Here is a 17,167-nt window from a genome sequence, read left to right on the forward strand (position 1 = left end):
AATGTTGAATTTATGGAATCCTTGGACAAACTACAAATAGTTCTTCAGTAAATAATATGGCATATACTTCAGACAACTCCTTCTAGGTAATAAATTAATGAGATTTATGCTGAAGCAGGTTGTAATGACATTCTTGAAGTGTTTGACTGGAGTACACCTTAAAAAAGCAAAGAAATGCATTATTTGGCTTTGATGTAAATAGAAAAATCCATCTTGTAGAGTTGTATATATTCCTGCATTTTAACATAAGGTCAAGCTTAAAAAAGTAACTAAATTCTATTAGTTTATACAGTAAAACCTGTCAAAACCAGGCCCTGATGAATCTATAAACTGTCAAAACCAGGTCCTGATGAATCTGTAAACCTGTCAAAACCAGTTCCTGATGAATCTATAGACCTGTCAAAACCAGGCCCTGATGAATCTATAAACCTGTCAAAACCAGGCCCTGATGAATCTATAAACCTGTCAAAACCAGGTCCTGACGAATCTAAAAACCTGTCAAAACCAGGCCCTGAAGAATCTAAAAACCTGCAAAACCGGGTCCTGATGAATCTAAAAACCTGTCAAACAAGGCCCTGACACATCTAAAAACATGTCAAACCAGGCTCTGACAAATCTAAAACCATGTCAAATTAGGCCTTGATGAAACTAAAAACCTGTTAAACCAGGTTTTGATAAATCTAAAAACCTATCTATTCCAGACACTTTAATATGAAGTCCCTTTGTATCAGATTAAATGTATTTTGAACCATGGTAGACCAATCACCAAAAAGGATTTGGTTTAGACAGGTTTCACTGTATCTATAATTTTTTTCAATCCCATTGCTTTGTTGGCCTGTATGTTTAATACCATTAAATTTTATTTTTTTATCACATTTTAAATCTAGTAGATAAGAGTACTTTAAATGCACTCCATAAAAGAAAACTTGACAAAAATGGCACTGTAGAAAATGAAAGATCTTCTTGTAGTGTGAAATAATTGTATCAGGTTCCATTTTCTTAATTTTGCTTCTTTGATAACTTAGTGAGTTAAATTTTATATCTTTTCTTACAGTGCCAGACCAGGAAGACCCCCAAAACGTAGCCCCTCCATCCATGCCAGCCCAGATACATTGGAGAAGCTAAAGAAGAGTCGATTAGACACTGATTTCCAGTATGATCCAAGAATATTTGGTAAGTTACAAGAAACAGCTATTTGTAAGCCTGGCCTAAAGCTTGAAATATGGCAATACCTTATACTAAGTTATAGACATACATGTACAGTATGTTTTTTGCAGTTGATTGGTTATTATAGGTTGAGGCCATAACCAATAAAATCCTTGTTTGACATGTAAGCTTTTTTTTTTATTTTGGTGGAAGGAATATTTTTTATTTGACCTTTTTAGGCTTTTTAGATGCCACATGCTCATCCATAGCCATTCTTTGATTCATTTCTCATTTTCTATTTTCTATTATGGCGGTAAAAATATGAAAAAAAAATAGTCTTATTATTAGAAATATACATATAAACATATCTAATTTCAAAAGCTCTATTGTTGAAAAAGCATATGCAACATTGCTGAAACTATGATTTTTAAACAAAATGCAAAAATAAATGGTCTACAGCATTTGTTTATATAAAATTAATAAATTTTTGACAGTTTGAACTGAGGTATAAATTTTGTTGCAAATCTACGCTCATTCTGCATTGTTTTGAGCTAATTATCCATATGAATAAAATCAAACAATTTTGACAGTAAATGTAAATTTATCCTATTCTAATCTAAATACCTCCCAGCAAATACATAATATCTCATTAACACTGAATCATTTTGTAATAGAGCGCACCCTTCAATTATTGGCATCTTGTCATTTGTGTAAACAATAGAAGTCAAACGCTCCTTTATAGTTTAATTGAAAGTGTATTTTTCATTTGAAATATCACAAATGGATACAAATAACTTTCTCTCTATTAGATATATTTCTTGCGTTTAATGTATATTTAATTAGCAAATTTTTGGTATGAATTTGGTTTTATGTAAATAAGTGAATTCTTGCTCAAAGGAAATGGATGTGTTTATTAGGGTTTGAATAATACAGCTACTTGCAGCTGTTTGCTGAAGAGCTTCGTCTTTTTCATTCTAATTTTACAATATTACAATGTGCCTTTTTCATTTCAAATGATTATTTCATCACATTTTGTTTATTGAGGAGTGAGTCCTCTTCATTCTGATTCTACAATATTGCATTGTGCCACTTTTCATTGCCAATTTAGCATCATTTGGTTGAAGGGTAATCATTTAATCATAAATCAGTCTATCAACTATTAATGCCTCTATTGAAAACTGTAATGTCTTTTTTCTTGACCAAAGGGAGATAACTACCATTAATGGAGAGATAACTCTTCCTGCTGATATCAGAATGTCAGTGTGCTTTTCAAAAACTTTAAAGAAGAAAAAAAAAAGAACATTTTAGATTTTTAGAGTAATCTATGAACAATATTGGCAATTTCTTCTCAGTACAAAGAATTTCCCTTCTCCTTTCTTCTTTAACCTTCAAAGGTAATTCTAGTAAGTATTGCAAAAGAAACAATATTGTAGCAAAGTTTTCTTGTATATTGGTCTTGTTTATTTTTAATTAAGAAACATCGTGTGAAGATGAGGAAACACAATTCTTATGTAACTAAAATACAAATTGTGAATTATTTTTTGACATTTAAATCTGAAAGATTGGACACCTGTTCTAAAGCCATGAAATTATATAATCTGTTTGAACAAATTCAAACATCATTTTCCAAACTTTCTAGAAATCAATTCGATTTTATAAAGGTAAGTGGCAGAAAAGCTAAGTGGTAGAAATTAAAATATTTAAGGATAGGCCAATCATTGATATGGAAAGAAGTCCACTTAAAGTTTTGGATTGGTGTCTCGCTGGTAAGTCCTAACTTTGTCCAGTCTTGGAACTTGTCTTTAGCCAGGCAGTGTCTTGTGGGACAAAATCACTAAAGACATGGCCTTGGGGGAAAACAGTCTCTGTGTCCCAAAGAATTTATGTGAGTGAATTTCTTCAATGAAAGGCTTTAATTTTCAAAGAAAATGCTTGCTTTTGAAGCAGTGCTCCATTGTAAAGGGAGATAATATTGACTCAAGAGAGACAATTATTCATACTTGTCATCAAGTCACAAAGTGACCATCCTTCCAAGTCATACTTACACTATTCATAAATGTCAATTTTCTTCTTCTTTCTTATAAAAATAAAGCATTTGACAAATAAACCAATTCCGACATGTCCCGCCACATTTCTGAATCAGAAAACTGCATAGATTGATACATCTTGTATGGACCTAATTCAAAAATACAATCTGTGGTAGAACTTATCATAACAAATGTAATAAATTTTTCTGCTACACTTGAAGTGGATTAGATTTCTGGGTGTTTATAAAGAGGGGAGTGTTGTTTATCAGAACTGAAGTAATTGGCTGGTAGATTGTTAGACAGATTTGATTGAAATTTGTGGTGACAGCTCTATTAACATCAACTGACCTGGGTTTCTTTGTTTGTATGCACATCTGAGGCTATCCAGTTGATTCATTGACAAATTTAAAACAATGGAATGAACTCATGATTTGTAATTAATTGAGTATTTCCTCTGCGAAAATGAGACACTTTTCCTAAAGGTCAAAAAGAGAAAATGATTTCTTCCATATTGTGGTAAATTTAAGGTGTGTAGCAAACATAATTGCTTAGACTGTCTCCTTTTCAAATATATAGTTTCCTTCATATATTTTTCACTCAAATTTTACATTTTGGGTGAAACATTAGGTCAAAGGTTAGGGTCAAAAGAAATAATTTTGCTATAATAATTCAGTTGTGCAGTCTCTGCTTCATATAAAACACTGTTTTTTTTGGTTAAAAACAACTTCTTGAATACAATTCATTTCTATTTCTGCAGGGTCAAAGTTCATATAAAAAACTATGTACCATTCTGTTTCAAAACTTTTATTTACTTTTATGAAATAAAGCATGTGCACTGAATTTACCTCTATAAATATTTTGCCCTTGACAATTTTTTGCTTGCACTGCAAACAAAATATCAGAACATGGAGGAGAACAAATTAATGTGAGTAGAAAAACAAACAATTACACGAAAACTTCAAAGTCGTGAAACAATTTTAAAAAATTGAAAAAGTGTTAAAGGAAAAGTTTAGCTTATTATAGAAAATTGCTACGACTAATTACAAAATGCTTATCAAAAGCTTATCAAATCAAATGGAATTTTGGTTCTAATTTCGTGCTATAATTCGTAAGTAATTTCGGGATAAGATAACTTGAATTATTGTAGAATAAGTTAAGAGATTGTATTACTAACATTTATGCATGAGTTAATGATAATTTGTTCATTTTGTATAAATAATTATGGGACCTGATTGATAGAGCAGATCTGTAATGATTTATATCAATCTGATTATGTTTCAGGCTCCATGCACCCAGTTGACTCATAATATATTACAAGATGTTTGCTAAACTCGTTAAAATATTGAATTTGTACGGTGCAAATTAGCTCTTAAATGCATCACCCTACTATTTGGTTGAAAGAGGTACGTCAACACTTGTATGTCCATCTGTCTGTCTGACTCTCTATGCACGTCACACCAATCAGATGAGTTAAAAATTCTAGATAAGTGATGGAAATGGGAAAATTAGCAAGATCTAAGCTAAAGTTGTTTGCAGAATTTAGATGATACATTTTCTTTGAAAGGCAAAACTTGTCAATGAACTTGCTTTGAACTGAACCAGTTCGTTAAACATAGGTCATTTTTTTTACCAAATTACTGTTTTTGCTGTTTGTTTTCAAATCATAATTTGTTTGTACATTCAATTATGAATTCTTTCGCTTAAGTAAAAAATTGTTCTTGATCAATGATCATTGGAAGGCACAAACGGAAATGAACATTAAAAATTATCTGAATGAAAAATATCGTTAACTAATGAAGTACATTTGATTTTTATCTTAAGAAGTAATTAGACGTTTTCTAAGATAAGCCTGGGGTTATTCCGTCCACATCCACAAGTTTAGTCACATTTGAAGAGTCAAGCGATGCATATGAATCAAAGAAAAACCTATAATTATGAGTTTTGAACAAGAATGTGTGTGTTTAAGTGTTTTTACAAAAATCATTCTTTCGTAAGTTTCTTAATTAACCTTGAATTGGCAAACAAGTTCTTACAACTTAATGTTGTGTTGTCACAGACCAGTTGGCAGAAATAATGTACAATGTATTTCAATTTTTTTGTTTGTAAAGTTTTACCTAATGGCATTTCTGTTACATTGGCTAAGATGTTAAAGTTAAGCCTGGTACACACGGTACAATTTGTCTTCGATACAAAAATCACACATCCTTCTTGATATACCTGGATTTATACAGATACAGTATGATGGGATTGAAGTAATAACAAAGTTACTGAACTGATAAACTCTAGGTTATAGTCAAAAGGAAAGTCCTTATAACGTATTAAGTACCATTCTGTGTAAGAATCAGGCAATGGGTGGCACATTATTTTCCCCAATTTAGTCATTTTTGCCTAAAATATATTCTGTACACGTAGAAAACAACCAAAACTGAAGCATCTGTGACATAGATATTTTTTTACTACTTATATGATGGTTTGATGTGGTGGTTATCTGGTATAATTCATTGGTTAATGCTATAAAATCTGTTTTTTCCTTCATGTACTACACCTTATATACATTTTGCCCGATTCTTAAACTTGGTACTGGCATTTCCGATGTGTAGGTGTATATGTTTGTGTATGAACGTCTTGATGTTCCAAAAAATACTAATCTAAAAGTTTGACTGAGGTTTATTGCTCTACGAAAAGCTGTCACGTTACAAAGAAAGTTGTACATTAATAACTATTGGGCCTTGGTGGCCTGGTGGGCAAGAAGATGGACTTGACAGCACCGTTGGTTCAAGCTGAACATGTGTCAAGGATACCAGGCACCTCCGTAAGCCCAGAGATTTCATAGATTTTATGGTTAAAATGCTAGGTGTTTCACCCCAAAGAGCCTGGAAACTATAATTTGGATGTTTAGAAGCTTTATAGAGCTTATGTTAATTATTTAACTTAACAAGCATGGGCAATCACCAATGTTAAATATAAGTTACTGCTACCTTTATAGATGCAGATCCAAGATAAGAGGTTGGGGGGTGGGGGTGTAAAAACAATCAGTTGCCAAGCAGAATATGGTTCAAAATTTTGTGGGTCAAATTTTAGGGAAAATCATGATTTTGTACTGAAAATGTTAAATAGAAGATTTTTTGGAGGTAAATTTGTGTAATAACCATACTGCATGCAATATGTTACATTTTTTTCTATTTTTAAAAGTGAGGGAATGTCCCATCTGCCCCCACCCCCTGAATTTATATTTTACAAATCCTCTAGCCCACCTACTGAAAACTATGCAATATACTAATTAAAAGAATGACAAAGTGCTCAAGAATTTAAACAGTGTGCATATGTCAATTTCTGCTTTGAAATATATGACTAAGAATGCATCACAACAAACAATCATTTAATAATTTGCACTGATAATGAAAATCTGCACAAAAAGATAAAAAGAATTTTTTTTCGTAAATAATATGATCACGGAAAACAGATGTGCATTCAGATATGTGCTGCTCTTATGTCAAATTTATTTGCCCTCATCTTTCAAACGTTGTAATAAAATAATTGATAAAAGAAATTCTATATTTTTCGAGATTTTTATTTGTCCATTGAAACATCTTGTATTGTCAAATTGGCAAAATGAACCCAGATTAAACTAAAATACCTTCTTTTTTATTTGTTTTAGTGAGAAACATATTGCGGTCACCACAGTTTTATTGAAATGTTCTTATAAAAATAGCACCAATTACTCTTTTGATGAAAATGATTATTCAGTTTTATGTAATTGGGGAACATGTTATGCTGATTCTTTCCTTTATCCAATATAACTCTTTTTATGATGTAAACAGATGACAATGCGAGTGCCTTGAGTGGTTTTTGATATATTTGTACGACTGACTGGTAGAAAGGAGTTATTATTTCTCATTGTAAATCTATTTTCCCCTTGCTGCACCAGTGAATGCGTTCTTTTATCCAAAAAAATTTGCTTTTGAAGAATGGAAAGGGGAGGTAACCCCAAAATATTGGTTTTGCATGAAACAATCTGAATCATTTTTTAACTCCTCTGACATCTTGGATTATGAGGTACATCTTGGTAATTCATAATTTTTTTATCATTGACAGAAGGCATATTTGTTGGTTTTGTATTTATCAGCTGACTTTTTTGGCTTGGTAATTATCAGCTGCCTTTTTTGGTTTGGTAATTATCAGCTGCCTTTTTTGGTTTTGTAATTATCAGCTGACTTTTTTTTTGATTTTGTAGCTATTTGCCAACTTTTTTGGGTTTGTATCTTTTAGCTGACTTCCCATTGTACAAAAAAAAGCAAAGAGTTTGACCCTCCAGTTTAAATCTAACAAAGAATTTTTGGGAAGAATTAACAAATTGCAAAGGTTGGCACACAAAGGAATTTTATTTTCAATAGCTTTTTTATATGAAAATTAAAAATTAATATGTGTTCAATATTCATTTCTCTTTAGGAGTCTTATTGAGTCTTATTGAGTCTTATTCAGGTCTACAATGCTAAGAAAACTGATTGGATAAAATTTGAATTGAATTTGAATTTGAGAGAAAACTTACATTTAGATTCTTATAAAACTGGGCCCTGAGTTTTTGAATGTCATTTCATGCTGGTGACTTTTCTATTTTCAGGCAATGAATACACTTTTTGATAGGCATGCAATACTTTTCATTTTACTTTAATTAACTGATGGTGGAAAAGACATCTTTTTCAATTTTTTTCTATTTCTCTGATTTAATTGCACAAATCTTGGAAAACCACAAAAGTTGGATGAAGTATCACCAGATTTGAACAACAGATTAATTCTACATCCATTAAGAAAATTACTAATTATTTGAATGCAATCACAGTTTCTGTTAATCAGTGTTCTTTTACATTTTTCTTTCATGTTACAATTCATTTGTCACACAGAAATGTCACCAGTTATTGGCATGCAGAAGTTACTTCCCTTTATGTTGCTTAAAATATGAAGAAGCATTGGATGGATGGATGTTTTTGAGTTATTTTATCTTTATTGCAGCATATATACTTAAAAATTGTAGATTCTGTGCTCTTCAAAATAGTCATGAAATCATGAGATAAATTGAAAATTGCATCAAGGAAAATTAACATGTCAATAATGTTAAACAAAACAGTTGATGCTGGCTTGTGCTCACTGCAAATACTCTTAAAGGGAGTTGTGCTTTTTATGTTAATGTTTATTTGTTAGCTTTTCAATGACCAATTTCACAATGTCTGTCTGTTTGTTACACTGTATCTCCCCTTAAGAGAGTGTCAATTTCATTATTTTTGTTTGTTTGTTGAGTTATCTCCCCTTAAGAGAGTGTCAATTTCAAGTTTTTACATTGTCAATCAATTCATTTTAGTTTCTCTATGACCAGATTGTGATAATATTGCCTTTTTGTATTGTAATCAATTACAAAATAACAACATTTTAATCTAAATGAAGAGATTAAACAGTAATTTCCAACGGAAATAAACATATGAGATTTCTTTCATAGAATCAATGTTTTTTGCAAATGATGAAAATTGAGTGCATAAATTTTACATTTATAGGAAATGATTTGTGAAAAATTGACGTACGGGGATTTTGACATTTCATTATATTAGATTATAGGAAAATCAGCGGATGTGTTTCAGCAGAGATTTACAATAAATATGTTATTTGAAAGCATTATTCCTAATTTCTGCTGTCAAAAGCCTTTACTGAATTATTTTACAATAAAATTTCCAAATTTTCATTTCCTCTTCAGGAGGAAATGGGAGTTATACGTAAAAATTATGACATTGTAACTTAGAGAAAAACTCAATAAAGAGAAAACAAATGACATATTTATAATTACATATTAAATCCATTTTTCATTCTTTGGCGTAACATTAATGCTAAAAAAATTGATAGCTTTTTGAAATGACACTCAGTGTTGATTCTGTACTGTTAAAATATTGCTTACTTTTGATTAACAGTTATTCAATAGTTTTTAATTTAATGCAATAAAACTGAGACTTGTGTTTTTTGGGGGGTTGAAAATAAATTAAAGTCATAAATCTTCTGGCAAATAAAATATACAGTTACAGCATCAAAGTGCTTGATCAGGTGCAGAGTAGATAAGGAAAGTATAAACGTAGTAGAGACCTTATGCTAGTTTATTTCTTCAATATGGCAATTTTGAATTTCAGGTCACAGGAAGAAGTTACTTTCACTAGATTTTTATTTATGATTAAAAAAAATTACTCAACAAATTAAAAAGCAAATCCACAAATTTCCAAATAATTTCTGTTGTAATGGGGCCAATTCAATTTATTGTGTAAAATTACAAAAAGTAAAACATTTTAAGCAATATCTGAAGATGTCTTCAGTAGCTAAATCTGAGCCATGGATGCAGGAGTTGGAATCCCTTTTTCGTTGGAAAATTTTGACCAAAAATTGAAAAAAAATGAGCACACAACACCCTGGAACCCTCCCCTTTCAAAATCTGGAGCTGTGCCTGTGTCTTTATTCTTACATTGCAACAAATGCATTTAGGTCAAAAATAAAGATTGAGTTATCTTTACGGACAAGGTCATACTTCATGTTTTAAACTTACAACTAGCAGATATGTTAATAAAACCAAAAATTATATTTAGGTAAAATAAAAATGTAGACATTAAAAAAAAAAAAACACCTTATTTTGATTTTAGAGATTTCATTCCCTTTAAGTATACATGTGCATGTATTCTTCAGTTAATTTTTGTGTAAAAAGAATACAATTTTACAGCAGAGGCTAATTACATGTCAATACACGAGTGCAAATTTCTGGTAATTGGCGCATGTGTACAACCTCTTGGGTTATCTTGATGCTTGATTATGACATTGTAGCTGAATGAAGTTATATCACCGGAAACAGCGAAGCACCACAATGCACCCAATAACTTGTACCTGTCTTTAGTTTATTTGGCCAATTTCTCTTATTACATATCATGTCAGCCTGTCAGAATCGATGTGTTTTTCTGATGATTGACATTTTATTTCTTTTGGAAATGTAATGCACCTGTAATTGCCCATGGAATTGGCACCATCTGCAACATGGTATGCTGATATGGAATGGAATGTAATAGGGGTTTGAATAAAGAAAGTTGAGTTAAATTTGTAAGGTTACAAAATAAAAAATTAGCATGCGCCCTGTAGAAAATTTTTCCTAAAAGACTGAAATAAGCATATATGTTAGAACTACTATATATCTTGTGGTGGGATCCATCTTAATAGAGCTCAGTTAAATAAATTCTAATGAATATAAAGACATGTCAAATTTCAAAGAAGACAAATTTACTAAGTAGACAAAATTTATTATATTTGATAGCAAAAAAAGACCTTAAAATGTCAAAAAGCAAAAATAAACAAAACAAAAAACACAAACCCCCTCCCTAAAAACCTCAAGGTCTAAGTCACTAGCTCTGTATGCCACACAGGATCTTATTATCCATCATAGTGGCAAATGTGAAAAAAGCTCCTTAAAGACCCCAAAGAAAAAAAAAAAAGAACAGCATGTTCATAAATTGTTATGAGAGGATGGATAGATATTTTTCATGAAAACTCACATCAAATATAATTATCAATATATTTCAACATAATTTCTTTCATCAGGTCATTTTTCTTATAAATGATACTTTTTTTTTTCAAATCAGCATATTCTTTATATTATCTTCATTCAGTTCTTTTTGCATGTCATATATTTTCATTGTTTTGTGTTAAATATTACCTTTCTCCAAATTAATTCCATTGTTTTATCATTGAAATGGATTACTTTCAGCAATACTAATGTTTGGTTTAAAAAGAATATATCGTAACATTATTTCCATTCTAGAGGCCCATGCTGTAGATTACAGTATTCCTTTGCACTTCATCAATTCTTTGCATGCATAAGATGAAAATAATTTTGTTTGTTTTATTGTTTGGTAAAGTTTACTGAGTTTTGAAGCCTTCTGATAATCATTTAGTTTCTACTTTTACATCAGCGCTTACGAAAGTTTCTATAATTTGCTTGTATGATGTCTTTTTGGAGGTTCGAAATGTGTATACTTGCAACTAATATTCAATTATTGCGTGCAGATTTAGAGAATTTATTCAACAAGGCACTTTGCATAAATCACAATTTTCTCCTCTTTTACAATTATAAATTTATAGAAGTTAAGTATTTGAAATGAAAACTTTTAATTGAGACGGAAATCATTTGATTGAATGTAATCAACACTGATATGTACGTCTTAAGTTTTTTTTAGTTTTACTGATTTGAAATGATCACGCACTTGAAAATTCCTCCGCACCTATTTGATGTGCACTTGCATCGACAAAACTCTTGAACAAAATCGTCTTAAGTTGTTAGTGTACACATGAACAAAAAAGAAACATGACAAATAAATCGTTGAATTAAAGAAATATCGGAATCAATCTTTTCCCTATAAAACTGTGGACCATTTGTTAGTATGAGATATTTTATCTCAAGTGTTTCTAATTTGACAAACACCTAAGTGCAGCCTCTTTAGTAAGTTCAGTGGGTTCCATTTTTATAACTTTAATAATTTTTTTCAAATATTTACTGTTCATTGGTTTTGCACAAACTTTTTCCTGGTGTGTCAATATTTTGGTGGAAAGTTGATATTGGGTTATCATTGATAATGTTATCCATCTGTAATGAAAAATGAAAAATGAAAACATTTTGTTAATCTGAATATCATGGATTGATCAATGAATTTTAAAACCACACGAAAAATATTTGGGTACTTAAAAGAAGTTAAGAAAGAAGAACCTTTTAGAAAAGGAAGACATAGAGGGTTCTGAGTGAAAAGACAGGGCTCACTTTGGTCAAACCCAATATTAAGAAAAAAAAAACAACTGAAAAAGAGATAAGAATTTTTTGTCTTCTACCCAAGAGCCTTGAATTTAATCTACACATAGGGAGGGTGTTCCAATCAAGAATATCATAATAAGAGGGGGGAGTTTGCAGGTAAAAATTTACTTATTTTTGTCAGAATGTTACACAAGGTTAGCAATATATTCAATAGAGCAAGGTTCCAACCTTTGAACTTTCTTCCTGAATCCATGATTGGATTTCTTCCTAATGTTTACCTCAATCTTTGATCAGATTTCTTTGTTTTGATGTCTTTTTTTGTGTTCTGTTGACTATTTCTTTGTAACCCACATGATTTCTTTGTTTTGATGTCTTTTTACCCTTTGTGTTCTGTTGAGTATTTCTTTGTAACCCACATGGTTTCTTTATTTCTATTTTGAATCTTAATGTCTAATATTGAGGAAATTAATTTAATTAGAAGAATTTAATTTTCTAGTTTTTGTTGCATTTGTATGGGTTCATGAATACTTTGGTTTATCCTCTGCAATTAATTCCCAAATAACAATACACATAAACATTTGGCCTAAAGAATATTTTCCTTTGAGGTAATTACTTGACTGATTTCATGAAACTTTGATATAAGACTATTTCTGTTTTATCTCAAATTTCAGCATTTTTTAACAAAAGTCAAAATGATATAATTTTGACTTACAACAGATATTAGAATTTTATGATTAGATGCAATAATATTACTCTTGTAATCTGTGGGATAAACTAATAATTAATCATGGAAAATCCAAATTGCAGTTCAGAAATTAATGAACTTCTGCATGTGACATCAGAGTTGCATTTTATTTTTTTTTGTTTCTTTGATTTTAGATTTTTAGATTTTTAAAACAGATTTTGAAACAAATTTTGAGTGTAGTTCTTCAAGCAGAGAACTTTTATTAAATTTGCTTTATTTATTTTACAGTATGAGATATATTTATTTCATACATCTATTTTAAGCTGTGTGCTAGTAATTTCTCTACCAATGTGGCCTCTTACATGACTGAACTCTCTTAAAATGTCAAGGATAATATTGATCCAGAAAGTGACCTAAGGAGGTCAAGTCATTAGAAATAAAGTTCAAGGACTTTTGGTGGTTGTTTGATTAAGGTTGAATTGAAAACTATTACATGTATTTTAAGAACACATAACTTAGGCAAAAATGGGGGAAGGGCCAGATAGAAAATTTTAAGTTGAATGTTGATTAAATAGAAAATCACTAGAGCTGCCCCTTTCCTCCATTTGGGAATTTCTTGACCTTGAAATTTATGTCAAAACTGTGTTGTATAATTTTTTGTTGGATTTTTTATTTAAAAAAATGATGCTCATATTCAAGGAAACATTGATTTACAATTGAAAGAGGAAGTCCATGTACTATTGCTAAATTATGTCTCCCCCTCCACTGGTGCGGAGAAATATTGTTTTTGTCCTGTCTGCCATATTTTTGTAAATGCAACTACTCAGAAACTACTGCATTGAATTTCATGACAATTTGTAGGTAATTAGGACATGATATGTAGTTGTGCATATTACAAGGAAGTTTTAATCTGCTGGTTTGTAGGAGTTATACCCTTCAAACTTTTGGACAGAACATGGTGTTAGTAGGGAGAATATGTGTTCATAGGCAAAAACAAACTTTAATTTTTGGCTGATATGTGGCTATTTTTTTTTCAAACTTTGATTTATAGCAATATTGGTTTTATATAACTTGAAGGACTTTGCATAACCACAATAAGGTTATCAAATTATATTGTGTAAATTAGAAGAAAAAACAACACCTAGTTTCATTAACATTGTAAGATATAGAGAAGAATTAAAAGCTAATCTCTTGATGTTTCAAGATGTTTCTGATAATTTGGAATTTTTTTCTCAAATTTAACATGAAATGCTAAAAATTTTTAGCATCTTCATTACTATGAATGCATCTTAATTAAAAAGTTTCTGCACCTGATTGCCGCGGTAATCCAGGACGAAACAGCGTGAAACCTTAAAAATAACACTTATCAAATGACGCAGTAATAGAAATGGAGTAGTAGAAATATATTGAAATTAGTCGATTTAATGAAATTTGTTTTTTGTCTGATCATGAACATTGAAAAAAGGGAAATTTAATTGGTTTCCAAAGCACTGTTTTTTTTCATCGTATCAACGAATAACAGAAGTAAAAGATAATTCTTTCGGATAAAACTTGTCAATTTGAAAATGATAGAGAGAAAGTAACATAAGCTACGTATGGAGGCAATACAAGGTTTTGTAAAGGGGCAAGCCGATTAATTCCGCCAGAAAATGCTAAAAATTGGATTCCATTGCCAGCTATTCAATTCAATTGTGACAATTTGATATCATTAATTTAATAACAATGTACTGTCAAATTGCATTCGTAATGCTTTTAAATTGTCGATTGATGAAATTGATGATTCTCGTTTCCAAATGAAATGTACATTTAATGGGGATTTAATAACATTTGTTCATATTGCAGTTTTTTGTCTGCTGAAAGTTTCTGGCTGATCAAAATAACACGATTTTTTCCCATTTCAATCAATCATTAGGTAATCAATTTCTTAATCTGAATAGTCATGTCAATTTCTCTAATTGAGGTTAAATTCCCCTTTATCAGTGCCTCTTTGGTTGTCAATTTCAGTAATAGGGAATCATATTTGTCATAACACATGTTTTGTGATCGAATCCTTTTCCTAATTCTAGATACCATTTCTCCTGTCAAGGGCAGATAATAGGCATATTGTATCAATCGTAAAAATGACACATTTGATCAATAAATAGTTTACAAACTAAGTTATTAGATTTAATAAAAAGGGAAATATATATCCTTGAGATCAATTCATATGAAATTATTACATTATGAATCTATCGGATTTTGACTTCTTCTCAAATAACAATCGAAGACGGATCAAATTTATCACGGAACAGGTTAGAATTTGGTGATTGTGTTTATTTATTTTCCCTGAAGAGGTCTCGCAATGATATCGTAGGATAAAATAACGGGTTTATTTAAAATGCATTGTCACTGATCTGTTTGACCAGGTTCGTCAATCGTAGGGAATCTTTCAATTTATTCTTATCATATTGTACAAAATCTTCATTTTATTCTTATCGCTTTAAAGTGTTTTATGAGTGAGGATAGGGCTTTAGAGAGATTGACAGTAAAGTCCAGTGAATGCTTGCTTGGATTGTGACAGGATACTTGTAATTGAAATATAATCCAGGTGACATTATTGATACACTTTTTGACTATTGCTAAAAAATACCATCGTCATTGCTGAAAAATGTTACTCCTAGGAATTTTTATACCCCAGCTTTGAAGAAAGGAGAATTGTTTTTTTTTTAATTTATTTTTTTCACTGCTTTTATGTCTTTTGAAGACAAATCTTTGGAACACAACATATACTTTCTAAGTGACTTCAGGAGCAAATCAAGGGGATGGGGGTGGGGGGGGGGTTGCAGTTGGACCTCCCCTTTTTGTTGGACCAGACTTATGGTAAAAATATGTCCAGGGGAGGCAATTGGTCCTAAAACCTACGTTTCATATAAAAAAATCTCAAATTGATAATTATTAGTGGTCAGAATAGTTTTAATTAACTTAAAGAAGGATCTCTATGAATTATTTTATGAAATTGGCCCAGGTCTTAATTTCAAGAAGAAAAAATTTAAGTGTTAAGATTGGAATCTAGGCCAAAATGCTTTCTCAAATCAAAGGGTTCCAAGTCTATGATTCACTGACCTGTAATAGTGATAAATATTTACCTTTCACATAAAATTTTGATGCCATTTATGATACATGTACATTGTACAAGAATGCCAGTATCTTTGATGAAGCTGAAGCTAGGAGATTTTTTGTTATATACTGCTTGGGCAAAAATGGAGGTTAATCTTTTTATTTCTCAACTTTTGTGAAATATACTTTTGTGGGCTTGCACATAGTATTTCTTCCAATGGTGTATAAAGTCAAATATTGATATTTTAATCTGAAGTATTTTTCTCTCTAATTCATTTTAAAAAAATACATCCAATCAAAATTTTCTGCATCTGAGAAATTGGGTTTTCAAATAAAGTTTACACACTTGACTTTTTTCTTTTGAATGATTATTTTAGAAATAGATTTGAAGTTTCAATTGAGTTTAAAAAAATATCAATATAAATGCAGTGCTTTCTATTCTTTCAAGAATAGAAATAAAGAAACAGACAAGACAATCGAAATGAAAATCATTTCAGAAACAATGGAGAAATTGTATTTCACAAAGAGGATCAATTTTCTTTTGTTACATTAGTTGTATGGGATTTATTTATCTACATAAAATCATAGGTTTCTAATGTTGACATTTCTTGCTTTTCACATCTTCTCAACTTTTGTTTTCATTGTATTGATACAGTTTTACAGTATTTTAATATGACAGCAATCGTATTTTACGTCAGGGCGATATCCGCTGTAGCCTTACGATATCAGCCCATTTCCTGTTGGCAGACGTATCGGCAAACATTTCAAAAACAATTGTAATATAGAATCATCAACTTCTGTGTATTCTTATTCCTGATTTTACTTCTAGTTTTTTCATTTTTGTTGATTCCATGAAATTATTATTGTCTAATGACAAAGCCAGTAATTTGGGCTTTAGAATTGGTTTTGGTATTTTAAGGTTTCTTAATGGACAGTAATATCATATTCAATTGTATTTTGTGGTATTTTTTGAATTATATTTTTTTCTGAAATTGACAATGTCTGCTTTGTTTCATATTGAATTACATTTTTTTCTTTCAAATTAAAGACCGTCTGCTTTTGTTTTCCATTCAAGAGAATGGACAAATTCACTCTCCTTGTGATAAAAGGAAGTTATTTGCACTCAGTCGACAGTTCATATATATTGTTATATTGAATGGCTGTGTTTGAGACAATGTGGTTTTAAAAGATTATTTTTACACCCATATGTAACTGAAAAACCTTGATTTAAAAAAAATTAAATATAATTAATATTCTACCAAACTGAACATAATATTCTACTAAACTGAACATGATATTGATTATAATGATGAATTAATTTGTTGGTCAAAGAAGTGTTCTATAGAAAACCCTTGAATAGTCAAAAATGCAGACCCTTAGCCAGAATTTTTTTGGACA

The 17,167-nt window shown here is 30.5% G+C and overlaps 1 protein-coding gene across 1 annotated transcript in view; it reads left to right on the forward strand.

Annotated features, from left to right (window-relative positions):
• The window catches only part of LOC148605662 (dachshund homolog 1-like), a 62,649-nt gene that overhangs the window by 19,832 nt on the left and 25,650 nt on the right, over positions 1–17,167 (forward strand). Inside the window, exon 3 of the mRNA XM_088548884.1 lies at positions 1,055–1,173. Within this exon, the coding sequence (XP_088405010.1) occupies positions 1,055–1,173 (119 nt within the window). The remainder of the gene's footprint in view (positions 1–1,054; positions 1,174–17,167) is intronic.

This window comes from Perna viridis, chromosome 10, assembly GCF_037379345.1.
Source record: "Perna viridis isolate PV_CMFRI_1.1 ecotype Kerala chromosome 10, ASM3737934v1, whole genome shotgun sequence".
NCBI classification, from domain to species: domain Eukaryota; kingdom Metazoa; phylum Mollusca; class Bivalvia; order Mytilida; family Mytilidae; genus Perna; species Perna viridis.